Raw genomic sequence first — 15,103 nt, forward strand, 5'->3', positions numbered from 1 at the left:
CAATTAATTGTACAACCATCACCACAATTTAGTTTTCGATCACTTCCATCACCCAAAGGAGTGACCTTATGACCATTTACTGATAATCCCTGCCTCTGTGCTGGCCCAGGCAACCACTGATCTGCCTTTTTCTCTGCAGTTTCTCCTTTTCTATACATTTCATGTAAATAGGGTCATTCAGTATGTAGTCTTTTGTGTCTGGCATATTCATTCAGTGAGATGTTTCTGAGACTCATCCTTACTATTGCTTGTATCAGTAGTTCCTTTTTATTTTGCTGAGACATATTCCACTTTATAGATATACCATATTTTGTTTATCTATTCACTAACTGATGGACTTCTGGGTTCTTTCCAGCTTATAGCAGTGCATGCTTGTGTAAAAGTCTTTGTATGAGTATGTTTTCATTTCTCTTTGGTGGATATTCAAGAGTGGAATTGCTGGATCTAATGTTTTATAGAAACCATCACGCTATTTTCAAGCTGGTTGTACCATTTTACATTCTTTTATATTCAGACCAGTACTGTGTGAGATCTGCAGGTTCTCCACATCCTTCTTCACTTGTTGTATTGTTAGTCTTTCACTTTAACCATCTTCGTTGGTATGTAATGATATTTCATTGAGGTTTTAATTTACATTTCCTTAATGACTACAGAGGTTGAGTATCTTTTCATGTGCTTACTTGCCATTCATGTATCTTTGTTGAACAATCTCTTCACATCTTTTGCCTATTTTAAAAAATTGGATTGTTTATTGAATTTTAAGTTTTTATATACAAATCCTTTATTAGATATACATTTTGCAAATATTTTTCCCAGTTTGTGGCTTTTCTTTTTCTTAATGGAATCTTTGAACAACAAAAAATTGTAAACTTTGATTCAGTCCCAATTTATTGATTTTTCTTTTATTGTTTGTGCTTTTTGGGGAGTCACATCTAAAAAATTTTTGCCAACTAGATCAAAAATATTTTCTCCTGTTTTTCCTAGGTGTTTTATAATTTTAGCTCCTACGTTTAGCTTTATGGTTTGTTTTAAGTTTTTATGCATGGTGTGAGGTAAAGGTCAGGGTCACCATGGTTCTGTTTACCATGTTCCTTTGACTTCTCTGTTGGATCTAGAAGCTCAACCCAATTCAGGTTTGATTACATTTTTGTTGTTGTTGTTTAGACTGTTTCATAGTTGGTGGTGTGTTTTTCCGTCAGGAGGCATATAACCTTTCAGGTTATTTTTTGTTTTCTGATTAATGTAAGCTGTTTATTGATGGTCAACACTTAGATCCATTAAATGATTTTATTAGAGATTCTGCCATTCCTTCATTTGTTAGCTGGATTACTTTTATTAAAAGAACTCTTTATCATCTGTTTTGCTTCAGTAGTATAGTTGTGTATGATCTCTCTGGTTACAAATGCAGTGACTTATTAACAAGTCATTTGGGGTAGGTATTTTTCCTAATGTACCATTTCCCAGTTGACTTGGCAGACAAAGAGTTTCAACTGATTAGCAAGTTGAGGGTTCTTTTTTGTTTTCTGTCTGCATTAATGGCTTATGAACAAACTCTTCTGTTGGAAGCTCTGTATAAAACTGTTCTCCTTGGCTTCTTTGTAGGTAAAGATTGTGTGTATACTAAATTATTGCTTTATAAGAGCAAATTGCAATCTTGACCTTATCTTTTTCCAGGATAGCATTTTGTAATGAGTATATAGTAATTGCTTGCTTTCTTTATAACCTTGATTTTTGATGCTGCTGCTGTCTCTTATGCTGCTTTATGGTTATGAAAAGATTTTCTGTTCTTTCCTTGATCCTGAGTATAAAGAAAAGTTACAAAGTTGACATAAATCCTGTTGAACTATTACTATTTTTTTCATTGTATCTTAGTTATTAACTCTGTTTTCAGAATTCTTCCCTAATAGGATTTTTTTGGCTATCAGTGTATCTGTTTTAAATACTAATCTTATGTCACAATAAGTTTGAAGTGTTTTGTGTTTAATGAATGACTGGACAGAAGTCAGCCTCCCAAGACAGCTATGTGAAGGGCTCTCGTGAACGAAGGCACAAACTCATTCTGAGTGGACAACACCTATGGGTACAAACCATTGGGACTTGGGGGCAGTTCCAGGACAGACTGTGTTGTGGAGCTGCTCAGAAGTAGAATGGATTGTCACGGGAATGGATATTCATGGGGATTTTCTATACTGTATCATTGATGGTATTGGAACACAGAATGGACAACTTCCTCCTCAGAGATGGGTGGGGAAGAACTTGCTAGAGAAGGACCACAGGTTAATGGTGAGTTATTTGTGGAAATGTTGGGGCATGAGAATGGTGTATAGCCACAAAATGATGAGGACTGTTGGACTAGATGTGACCTATTAAAGTTTTTTCTAATTTTTGGATTCACCCATCTCATTTAGTGAAACAAAGAAAAATTTAAAAAAGATCACCCAGGATGTTGACTTAATGTATTATAAAAGTGTAGTGCTGGGTATAGTTCTTGATGGCACTAAGGAGATGTTTGAAAATGAGGTAGTGATGTGAGCATAAGGTATTTAATTATTTGGGGAGAAAACCAAATAAAGGGAAAAAGATTTGTATGTTGAACTTCATCATTTGAGTAGAGTGGGAAAACTATTTTATTCTTTTCTTATTTTACCCCACTCCATCAATATCCCTCCAAAATTGCAAGGTTGACTGGGCAACCCCATAGTAATAATTTTTATTTATTAGTTTTATTCACTTGTTTTGCAAGGTGTGCTGATGTCTAAATTCTCAAGGCCAGAATTCCATGATGTTTAGTTCTCATCATAGACATACCAAGTTGGAATTTCATGCCCACCATCATAGTATTTGTTAAAATGGGGAAAACTTTCTATCCTTCCTTTTCTTGACAAGACTTTTTCATGAAAGTGGCTCTTTGAAGTCTAACTGCCAATCTGAATTTGTTTGACATTTTGTTAAAGATTCAGGCCAGAGTAGTACTCTGGTATTTGAATGACTTACTGATTTCTTTTCCCCCTTAAAAGATCGCTTTAAGAGGAATTTGAAGTAAGCTAATGACTTTTTGGTAGTTAGATTTAACAGTAAGCCTCTTCAAGCATTAGATTTTGGTTTCCAAGTCAGCAAGGACTGACTGAGTGTCCTGTCTGTCATCTGACTAGTGGACATGAAATTCCAACTTGATATTGCTAAACCTGGGATAATCTTCAGATTGTTGTTTTGGAGGAATCTAATGTGAGAAACAACTGAATTGAGTTCTCTTTTTTACTTTAATAGAGAATAATACTGTATTTGTAATCTCATATCCTGTAAGAAAATACTGAAGAAAACATGTTAATGATACATAGGGTAGGTGCTTTGAGTTGTTATCTTTGTGATGATGTTTTTCTGGAGTAAGTGGCTGCGTTTTGACTAACTAGCTCATTTATTTTCTGAACAGTTTAAATACAGTTAAAATAATAACCTTGTCTACCACCTACCCACCCCCATCCTGAAAAACAACTGGCCTTTGGAATGTAAGTAAGAACAGTTTTCGTAGATGGTGCTGGAAATTTTTTCCCTCAAAAAGAGATACTTATAACCAATTATTTGCCTCAAACCTACCTTTTGTTAATTTGCAAATAGCAAAGTTTTGATTTCTTGTCAGTTTGTTTTGATGACTTCAGGCACTTGTTTCTGTTTCAAACTGAAAGAAGTTTTGTATTTTATAAAAGCTATTTTTTCTTTTAAAATACAGGAAATTAGTGTAGCATAAATCAGTGTTTTTAAGGATTTAATATTATGTAGATAATTTTGTACTACACACTAGAAAGTGGAATTTGTAAGTGCTTATCTTAGAAAACTGGCAACCAATAGTTGAATGGTAGGAAAAATAACATTTTTAGGGAAAGAACAGAAAAGGAGAGGAGTCATTATTTATGTTTAAAATATTTAGATACTTAACCAAGAATTTCTGTATATTTAACACAGGCACTTCTAGTTTTTAGAGGATGTTCACTGCATAGATTAATATTTGTGGGTAATGAAGTCTACAAAAGCAAATAACAAGGTGCAACTGATTTCTAGTACTGACCAAACAAAAGGCTGCCAGGCCTCCTGCTGAACAACAGGTAAGTAGACTGTTCTGCCAGTTAGGGTGTTGGTTTTACATCTTGCAAATGAGTTTAATTGTTGGATTCCTAATTAATTAGCATAATTTAGGCTGTTTTTCTTTTGTCTAATTAATATTTTATACTGAATTATTTTATAGATTTCACGTGTTTGCAGCATATCTCCCATAGTAACCAGAGATTTGCTCCTTTCTGGAAGCACTTATTTTAAAAGCTACTGAAAAGTTATTTTGTTTTCTAAATAATTTATGCTTTTTCTAAATAACTTATACTTGTTCCTTGTATCATTCTTATTAAATGTGCAGCATGCTTCTTTGGTTTATAGACCGCGACATAACCGCCCAGTGTTTTGCAGTAGACTGTCGCCATCACGCTGTTTCCTGGGGATGCCCCAGGGGGCAGCAGCATTGCCCTGGAGTTAGGGACGCATACTTAAGAGACTGTTTTTTTTTTTTTTTCTGATCATGCTATGTAGGTGCATATAGTGATTTTGAGGAGTTGTAGCCTATCCAGAGTTCCTTGGCATTTACAACTGATAATCTTTTTTTAGGGCCTTAAATTCTTTTTAAAAATTCCAGTGAATTAATTGCACAGCACATATGATTATAGTCCAGGAGACTGCAAATCTGACATAAAGCTTTTAAAAATACCTGTGAGCTTAATATAACAAACAAAGCAACAAAACCCCCAAAGCACCCTGCCTTTTAATCACGCCCTCTGTCGAAAGCTTTGAGGACAAAAATTGAAAGTTGAAGTTTGTTGACCGATTGGACAGAAGACAGCCTCCAAAAGGTCTGCAGACATCAGTCATTACAGCTTGCCCTTGGTTTTCTTCTTGAGGCCTCTGGGGTAAGGTCAAAGCCTGTTACTCTCTTGGGACAAAGGTTTTGTTTGTGTGCTTACCTGCTGATTCTAAGGTTTTTGGTGTTGCCTGTTGATCACTAATTCTTTTTTAGCCTTTTGACTGTTCTCTAAATTAAGTGTCATTCCATTCCATCAAAGAAGAATTAATAAAGGAATATAATTTTTAAAATATATACTATGTATAACTTTGCTAGGAGGAGTTACGATATTTGATAAGAAGAATGAAGAGGGTATTTCAACTACTTATGGACTGGGAGTTATGTTAGAAACAAAACATATCTTCATTCTAGTAAGAGGCTTGTTAAAGCAATAATAACTAATATTCTTTGGGGGCTTACTGTGCTATAAACTTTACATGCATTAATTGATTGAATAACCAAAGTAGCTTTACGGGCTAGGTACTCCTGTTAACAACTCCATTTTACAGATGAGGATCCTGAGGCATAAATTGCTTCTGTAACTTGCCCAAGGCCACACAGCAAGCAGCTGTGTAACTGGGGCTCTAAGCCCTAGCAGTCTGGCTCCTGAGGCCACATGCTTCCTCACCAGGACTGCCCAATTACTTTTGATATGGTATTGATCTTTCATACATCTTGATTTTCTTTCTTTTAGAGGCCTAAATTAATCTCTTAAAATATTTTGTTAAACTTACTGTACTTTTGAAAGTTGTAGTGTAGGTTCATTAGCCTCTAAAATTTACAACCCCTAACTTCCTTAACTGGGAAGATGTGGTTGTATGGAAACATGAGGGTGTAAACATATTTCTAATATTCTAATGGGTAGGATTTATTAGAATTATTTATTTATTAAATTATCATTTAATCTTCACAACAGCCCTTCGCCGTATGTATATTCTCTATTTTAACAGGTGAGGAAACTGAGCTAGTGAGTGGGTAGCCTGTGGAATTTAAGCTGGGTCTCAATGTAAATTTGATCAAGTGTCTTGGAGTTTTAGGCCACCTTTACCAGATGCCTAGATTATAGTTATATGACCCATTCTTCTCGATCCTGGTAATTGGAGGGAGAATAGGGGAATAAGGATATCAGAATCCATAAATAATTTAAAATATTCATTATTTTGTTCCCAGCTCCATTTTCCCTTTTTATCTCTTACAGTAGTTTTTGTTTATTTTTTGCTTTTGGGGGGCCAGAAATCAGATTTTGAATTTTGACTTAAATCTTCATTGAGTACTTCTCTGTGTTTAGTGTACTCTTTAAACTTATTCCTTAGAGGTATAGCAAAATTTATACTGAAGGAACACTTTCTCTTTCAGTTTACACACATATATCTTTTTCTTGAGAAATTGGAAATTTTCCAGTTTGCTTAAAAGTATGATTTGCCTGCCAGGTCTTTTTACTTAAATATTCTTTGGGATCAAAATATATAATTTATTAGCTATATAACAAAAACTGCTTGCTGTAGAGGTACAGTATATGAAATTATCTGAATATTAGTTTAAGTTAAATTTATTCTTTTACAGTTTAAAAATAATTTATTCTATCAGAGTTTTAGTTCAGTGATTAATCATTTGATTTTGTAATTCATTAATGTTATTCATTGCAGTTCATAATTAATGTTAGTATTGATTGAGTACCAACTATGTCTTAGGAGCAGAGATTTTTGTCTGATTCATTCATACTCTGCTCTGGTGCCCAGCACAGAACCTGGTACATACTAGATGTTCAGTAAATGTTAGTTGAATGGAACAATGTATATTATTATGGAGTTTACTTTCTAGTGTATGTTTATATATAGCATTGCAGGGACCCTAAAAAGTAGAATACATAGTCTGTAATCATTGTAATGGGATATGTTTGCTGACCAGAGCTGTGGCAAGGTGAACACTGGGAGATATTAAAGACTACAGCTTTTGAAATTATCTTGCTTCTCTTAATTAGGAATGAAAATAAATTTCCCAGAAGCTTCCTAGTAAACTTTCTCTTTTTTTTTTTTAGCCAGGACTGGGTCACATAGCCATGAGGAAGGCTCAGAACAAAATAGTTGTCTGACAGAGAGGAATGAGACTGCCTAAGCATGATGTATTATGTGGAACAGGGGGCTTTTCCACCCTGAACAAATGTGGGTTTGGTGGCGAGGAAGAAGGAAAAGCATATTAGGCTGTATAAGTAGTGACCATTACAGAATTGGAGAGAGTCGAATCTGGACTGGGCATAACTTTGTGCATTGCTGTGAAAAAAGTAGTTTCTAAGTGTATAAAGGAGTAAAGTGGGAATTTAAACCTGTTTGAGAAAAAACTTTAATCTTAACACTTTAAGCAAAAGTCTCAGTTTATCATTCATTTAAATAAGTTTATCATTCATTTAAAGACTAAGAACATTATATTTCTTTTTACATGTGTTCATTAATTTAGAGTTTTTGTTTTAATTAGGCTTTTATTCTTTCATATGACTTAATCTAGGTAAGAGCCTACTAGAATAATGTTTTGGAAGAAGTTCATTAATGGCAGCACCTATCAAGATACCATCCAGACTCCTGGTTACTCAAAATTCTAATACAGCAGTGTAGAACCTTGAAGTTAAATAAATGAGTAACCAAAGAACCAAGAAAGAGTGTAAGTCATTTATGGCCATCACTTTGTGGTACAGGATACAGACACCTCACAGTCATCCTTACAGTCATCCTCAGCTCCAAGAAAAACCAGGAAAATTAAAGGAGTTCAGGCTCAGGAATCAAGACTAGGGTTTAAACACTGCCTCTGGTGTTTTTCTAGCTATATTTAATTTCTCTGAACCTCAGTTTCCTCATCTGTAGAATGGGGTTATCATCTGTGGGGTAAGTAGATGGTTAGGGTTAAATAAAATATAATTTAAAAATGGTTAACGCTTATATTATGCTTACCATGTATCGTTGGGCAGTTTTATTTACCGTAGAACACAAAAAAGTGCCAGGCACACACATAGTAGGTATTCAGACATTACTTCTTTCCTTTTTTTTTTTTTTAAATAAATGGTTAACAAACATTTGTTGAGTTAGAATGAAGTTTCTGGTCTGTCATTTGACATGAGAAGGCTGAGAAACAGCAACCATGAAATTACAGTTTCAAGGCTTTTCATAACCAAACGTAGTCTGTTCCTGTAATCCTTTTATAAAATTAATGAAATTGGTAAATTTGACTGTGTTTGTGTTGGTGAATCAGTTACCTCTTTATTTAATCAGAATAAAGACATACTTGACTGTTTCAACATGTGCTTATGTTACTGGCTCCTTTAAGTAAAGCCAGTAAATCAATGAAAAACGTGATAATATTTGAACTCTAGAAGACCTGCTATTTCTGCAGCTTACAGGATAATATAAGGATAAGTAAATGATTTTTAAATGCCTCTGCCATATTTTGATACAGTGAAAGATAATTTCAAAACCTTGGTTTAGCATTTCCTCGATTGCTGAGGAAACAGGACTGTGAAGTGGCCTTACAGCTGTGAACCAGGGATTTATAAATTGGTTTACATGAAATTTCCAACCTCATAGTATGATTGATTCAGTTTAAAAAATTATTTATGTCTGAAATTTTTGAAAGATGCATATTTAAAAAGGTTTAGAAAAATAGACATTTAAGTGCTTTTAATGGAAGATTTGTGGATGTTGAAATTGGGGTTTTAAAATAAGACAATAAGAGAGCGTAAATTACTAAACTGGTATGAGGAAATGTGTTCATGGAGGATTAGTGAACCTAGTAAGACAGGTGAAGTGTAAGAGTGGGACTGAAGCTGCTAAGAAAGTTCCCAAGGTGTGAAGTAAGGATTGAACCTCTTCTAGGTGTCATAAAGAGTTGTTATTTTGCTCAGATGAAGGATAGCATATGAAAATAGCTTATAAATTGGAAACACTGTACATAGTGATAATTATACTTTTGTTGATTGAAAAAAAAACTTCCCTGAAAACAGAAAGAGCAATCCTTTAATAATGAAGAAAGCAATCATACTGCTGTTTCGCACTGAAAACCCTAATTTTTCTTCCTCAAACCACCTCTCCTTCAGATCTCCCTTTTTCCCTAAGTAACAATTACATCCTTTCTATTGCTTAGACCAAAAACTTAAGAGTCAGCCCAGATACTGCTTTCTCTCATACCCCACATCCAGTGTCTCTTCTCCTCTTCTCAGCATTTCTCCTGTTCCTGTTCTGGTTGTAGAAAATGCAAGTTAAAATTTCTCTCTAAAAGGTCTGTATCTATTTGTGGTCTTCAACTGGTGATGACAACATTCATATCTCCATATCTTTACCCATATTGGATGTTACTGATTTTTTTTTGCCAATGACTTAATTTTGGCTGTTGATGTTAAACATTTTCATATGTTTGTAAGCTATTTGCATTTCTACTGTAAAATTTTTGTTCATATCTGACTTTCTCCTACTAGATTTGGTCTTTTTCGTTATTGATTTATAAGTGCTTTCTGTGATTATGGCTATTTGTATATTATCTATGCTGGAAATGTTTTCTTCTAGTCTATAACTTGGCTTTGAAAGTTGTTAATGGTGTCTTTTTCTAGAGTTCTAAATATTTAAGTAGTCAAATGCATCCATTTATAGCTTTTTTAAGAAAGTCTCTACTATACCAAAGTTATAACCATATTCTCTTATGTTTTCTTTTAATTTATTTGGAGTCTTGTTTTTCATGTTTTGCTCTTTTAATTCATCTGGAATTTATTTATTTTGCAGCATGAAGTAAGGATCTATTTTTTTTCTTCCCAGAATGGATAGCTAATTCTTTAACATTATTTATTTGTTCATCCTTCCACGTATGATATGGGATGCCATTTTATCACAAACTATACTCTCATATACATGGATCTATTAACTTCATTCTATTTTATTAATGTGTTTGTCTTTTCTTGCACTAATACCACACCATTTTAATATTTTGATAGAAGAAACTAGCTTCATCATCTGTCATCTTTTACAAAAATGGAGCTGGATTGTACATTTTTCTCTTTGGATGTATTTTAAAATTAGCTCATCTAAGTGAATGAAATGGTCTGTTAGGATTTTGATTGGGAAGGAGAATATTTCTCTAACAATTTCAATGGCTATGTAGTAATCCATGTGTGCCATATTTTACTTAAAAATTTCTCATTGCTAGTCCAAAGTAACCCTTTTAAAATAATGCCTCATAATTTGACTTTTATTTCTCTTTTAAAAATTTTTTTGTTTGTTTTATGAGGGGGAAGTAATGAGGTTTATTTATTTATGTATGTCTGGAAGAGGTACTGGGGCTTGAACTCAGGTCCTCATGCATGCTAAGCAGGCACTCTACCGCTGAGCTACACCCTTCCCTGTAAATAGTCCCATTTTAATCTAATTTTTTAATCTACTGTTTTTTATTTTGATGCCTACATAAGTGTAAGTGTGGCGAGCACACAAACTATATAACCTTGGAATTAACTGCATTTTCATTTGATATGGTTTTTTTTTTTTAATTTTAACTCAATTTATTTGCCTTAAAAGCAAATGGAAATGGAATTACACTTGAAACAAGCAAGAATTAGAACACTATACACGGAAATAGAAACCCAGATACGATGGTGTTTTAAACACTGTGCTTCCCTCCTTCCTGAATGGATTAAGAGCACGTTCTTAGGGGTTTGTAGCTGGCATTGTATAGTGACCATGCTAGTCATACTCTGTTGGCTGGCCAAGTTTGGGTATCATTCCTTTTCACAGAAGAGGGGACAAATCCTGGTTAGGTTCAGCCACTAACGATAATCCCTTTCTCATCGCCAGCAATTGGTTTGGAGTGGTCATTGGAGGACTCAATTCTAGAGAGATAAAGGAATAACTAATGGGTTACTACTGGAAAAGGTTTCTTCAGAGATTCAAGGAGTCCTGCAGGGTGAAGTGGAATCTTCCTGAACATTTCTTTATCTGGATATGATTCCTGGCTCTGTCTTTCAACAATGAATTATGATTTGCGTGTGGCAGAGCAGAAAGATGGGAAGAGTCTGGGACCTGGGTGATGCTGTTGAGTCACTGAGCCAGCTAGCTGTCTCTGCACTGTTTCTTTTGTGAAAGACTAAATTTATTTTTAAGCCAATTTGATTTAGGTTGCTCTTAGTGATAACTGAAGATACAAAGTTGCACTTTTATAGGAGTTAATGCAGTTGAGAAGTAGATGTTAGGCAAGTCATTTATTTTGAGGTGTTGATACAGAGATTATCTTATTTTCTGTAAATTTTTGTATAAATAGTTTGAGCATTAGGAATCAACCTGAAACAATTAAATGTGTATATTTTCTTTAATATTACTGAGCCAAGAATGTTTGAAACTGATACAAGATCAGGTGTATCTTTCTTTGATGATGCATGACATAAATTTTGTTCAGGTTAATTTATGTTATTCACGGATCACTGTTACCCATCACTTTCCTCCATGTTTGTCTTGACGATCGTGAGTGTGCTGCATATCAGGAATTCAAATTTTGGTAAAGTGTATAGTTTTGTGTAGGAACTATATATTCATAGTATATTTGTAAATATCTTTTCAACAAAGGTTTCCCACACTAGTGGGAAGTGGCCTAAATACACAGTATGCATTTTAAGTAAAATATTTGAGAAGTTAAAAAAAATAAGCATCATAGTGCGGGAACCATGTCTCTCTTGATTGCTTTACTTTTATCTTCTAGAATAGTGGATGGTAATGGTATTTATTTGGTAAACGAGGAGGGGTGAGTGAGTTAGTAGATGGAATGGTACAGTTTGAATGTCTTGGGCTTGTAGAAAAGTAAACTGAGAGAAGAGAGCATACTTAGAGGCTTTAAATCTCATTACCAAGTTTCTATTCAATTGTTACTATCTGTGAAAATGTGAGTTTCAGTGCTTATGTTACATGAAGAGATTTGGAATAACTGGCAGTTACCTCAAATGGGATACCCATAATTTAAGTTATTAAAATATTCTCTATGCTTGTTATGAAATGTAATTTTAAAATCTGAAAATGATCTTACACTCATTTTACGGATTTTAAAAATGGACATAATAGGGTTTATATAAGATTGCAGTTAGTTAGCAGTAGAGCTGGAACTAGAACCTGGATTTTCCTGTTACCCAGCTCACTCTGTTGTACTTTAGGTAGCTTATACCTTTTCAAAGGGTACATTAAAATTTAAACTAACTTTTTCTTACTGTTTAAAAGATTTTTATGAGACTCTATTGCTGGAGGTCTAATACACGCTCAGAATCTTTTTGAGAGGTTCAGTGGTGTTTGCTCCTGTAGGTATCACCCTTGCAGCTGTGGCTGTTGAGTTCCTGTCCCACCTTGACAGTTTTCTGCACTGTCCCCCTTGCAGTTAGTTCATGTCACCCTTCCTGCAGCAGTTCCTTCCCCCCTTTCATTTACTCATTCTCATCTACGAGGCATATGTATAGGCCTTAGATTGTTTCACATGTATGTAAAGCAAAAATAAATAGATTCATCCATGCTGGAACATGGATAAACTTCAAAACATGCTAAGTGAAAGAAATCAGATGCAAAAGACCACATATTGTATGATTCCATTTATGTGAAATGTCCAGAAGAGGCAAAATCTTTAGCGAAGGAAAGCAGATTAGTGGTTGCCTGAGGCTAGTGATGGAAAGGGGAAGTAGGAATGAAGTTTCTTCCCAGGGTGATGGGAATCTTCTAAAATGGGATTATAGTGGTCGTTATACAACTCTCTTAATTTACTAAAAATTACTGAATTGTACACTTAAGATGGGAAATTTTGACACATGAATTATATCCCAATAAAGCTGTTTAAAAAAAGAATAGTTGGTTTCAGAGCTTATTATGAAGGGTTTGGGCTCTCTTTATAAGTGTAATTTTAGACAAATGTAGTTGATACTTTTTGGTTCTGCATAATATTCTTGGTAAATGGAATGGAAAGCTAGATAAAGTAGTATGCTGTATCCTGAATCTTATTCACTGGGGAAGACAGATCATTGAAAACTAACTTCTCCCCCAACCGGAATTCATTAGAAATTGAGAATAGGAATTGTGGTAGTCAGTATTATAATCTAAGTTGAAAGGGTAGTGATTCATATATCTTTATTTGTTGTGATTTTTGGATAACTTATCAAGATCTCGATAGCCCTTTCTCTCTGCCTTTGTCTCTCTCTGTCTCTCTCTCTCCCTCTCTCCACACCTGCCCCCCACCACACACTGAGTCTTTAAAATTAGAAAAGGTGTCAAATTTTTTTCTCTTAATTCCATCTATTCTGCCCGTATGTTTTTGTTTCATCTACCCTCTTAACCCACTGTATAACCCAATATATAAACATTGGGCTGCAGCCTGTTTTATGTGTTTTTTTTTTTTTTTTCCAGCTCTTTCATTTGGACCCTTGGATGCCCACTGAAGAGATGCTTGAGACCTGCAAGTAATCTTCAGATTGTATCGGAACCATAAGGCCTGTCCTTTGTGTGGGGAGGAGATAGCCCATGTGCTGTGGAAATGAACGGGGAGCAGCAGACTGATGCAGGTATAGGCTTTGCTGAGCAGAATCCATTCAGATGCAGGATTACATTACTTACCTGTGTTATGCTGTCTGGCTTGTCTTTTCTGCCACTAAACAGGGAACTCTTTGAAAACAAGAGTTGTCTTTCTTTGAACCTGGTAGAGAACCTGGCACTAGGTTCTCAAAATGTTTGCTGAAAAAGTAAATAACTTTTATGAACAGGCTTTGTTTAAAAAAAAGTTACAAATGTTAATTTATTTTGAAATAATTATTGATCCATTAGAGCTTGCAAAGATACTGACAGTCCTTATGTACCCTTCACCGAGTTTCTACCATAAGTTACATCTTACCTAAGTATAGTACAATATAAAAGCCAGGAAGTTGACATAAGTATAGTGTGTGTAGTTCTCTGTCGTTTTATCACATGTGTAGATTCCTGTAACCACCACCTCAGTCAAGACACAGAACTATTCCATCACCACACAGCTCCTTTGTACTGCTCCTTCGTAGTTAAACTTACTCCTCTTCCCCAGTGTTCCCCAAACCCAGATAACCGTTAAAATGTTCTTCATCTCTATAATTTTGTCATTTCCAGAATGTTACATAAATAGAACCACACAGTATGTGACTTTTTGAGGTGGACTTTTTTTTCACTTAAAATAATGGCCCTGAGATCCATCCAAATTCTTGCCTGTATCAGTAGTCTGTTCCCTTTTAGTGCATGGCAGTATTCTGTGGATATACTGTGGTTTGGTTAACCACTCATCTACTGCAGTGCATTTTGGTTGCTTCCAGTTTTTGGCTTTTATAAATAAAGGTTCTATGAAAAATCCTATATGTAAGATTTCATTTTTCTGGGATAAATGCCCAGAAACACAATTACTGGATCATATGTTTAATAAAGAAACTGCCAAACTACTTTCCAGAGTGGCTGGCTGTTCCATTTTACAATCTTACCAGCAATGTATGAGATACAGTTTCTTCACATTCTCACAACCCTCTGGTATTGTCACCATTTTATTTAAGTCATGCTGATAGATGTGTAATGACCGCTTATCCTGGTCTTACTTTGTATCTCCCTAATGGCTAGTGATGCTGAAGAGGTGTTTGCTTGCCATCCCTATATCCTCTTCAGTACAATGTCTTCATATCTTTGGCTCCTTCATTAATTATATTGTTGGCTTTTTAATTAATAATGAGTTTTTAAACTATTGAGGTTTCTTCAAAACAGCTTTTCGAAGTACTTTTTTTGAGATATAATTCACATACTATAAAATTCACCCTTTTAGAGTACCAATTCAGTGGTCTTTAGTCTATTCACAAAGTTGTGTGACCAACGCTACTATCTAATTCCAGAATATTTTCATCACTCCTCAAAAGAAACCATTAGCAGTCATTTCTTACTAATCCAGTCTCTGGCAACCATCTCTACTTTCTTCCTATGTAGATTTACCTATTCCTACTTTCTTTTTATTTATGTTTATTTGGTACATCTTTCTTATCCTTTTGCTTTCAACCTGTCTAAATCATTGTATTTGAATTAAGTTTCTTATAACAGCGTATAGTTGTTAAAATTTTTTTCTTTCCCATCTTGTAATTGGTGCATTTAGACCCTTTACACTTAATGTAATTAATGATATGTTTGGGCTCAAGTCTGCCATTTTTGTTCATTTGTTTTCTCTGTTTTTTGCTTC

General features: G+C 34.6%; 1 protein-coding gene across 11 annotated transcripts in view; it reads left to right on the forward strand.

Moving 5' to 3' along the window:
* Window positions 1–15,103, forward strand: part of SFMBT1 (Scm like with four mbt domains 1) — a 103,667-nt gene that overhangs the window by 35,771 nt on the left and 52,793 nt on the right. For 6 of the 11 annotated variants that reach the window (XM_032458285.1, XM_032458284.1, XM_032458280.1 and 3 more), the window contains exon 2: window positions 13,279–13,433. In XM_032458285.1, coding sequence (XP_032314176.1) covers window positions 13,406–13,433 — 28 coding nt within the window. In that variant the 5' untranslated portion in view covers window positions 13,279–13,405. Of the gene's footprint in view, window positions 1–868; window positions 4,101–4,405; window positions 4,950–7,384; window positions 7,538–13,278; window positions 13,434–15,103 lie in introns of those variants that run through there. The other 5 variants (XM_032458277.1, XM_032458276.1, XM_014564071.2 and 2 more) reach the window with 5 other exon arrangements.

This window comes from Camelus ferus, chromosome 17, assembly GCF_009834535.1.
Source record: "Camelus ferus isolate YT-003-E chromosome 17, BCGSAC_Cfer_1.0, whole genome shotgun sequence".
NCBI lineage: Eukaryota > Metazoa > Chordata > Mammalia > Artiodactyla > Camelidae > Camelus > Camelus ferus.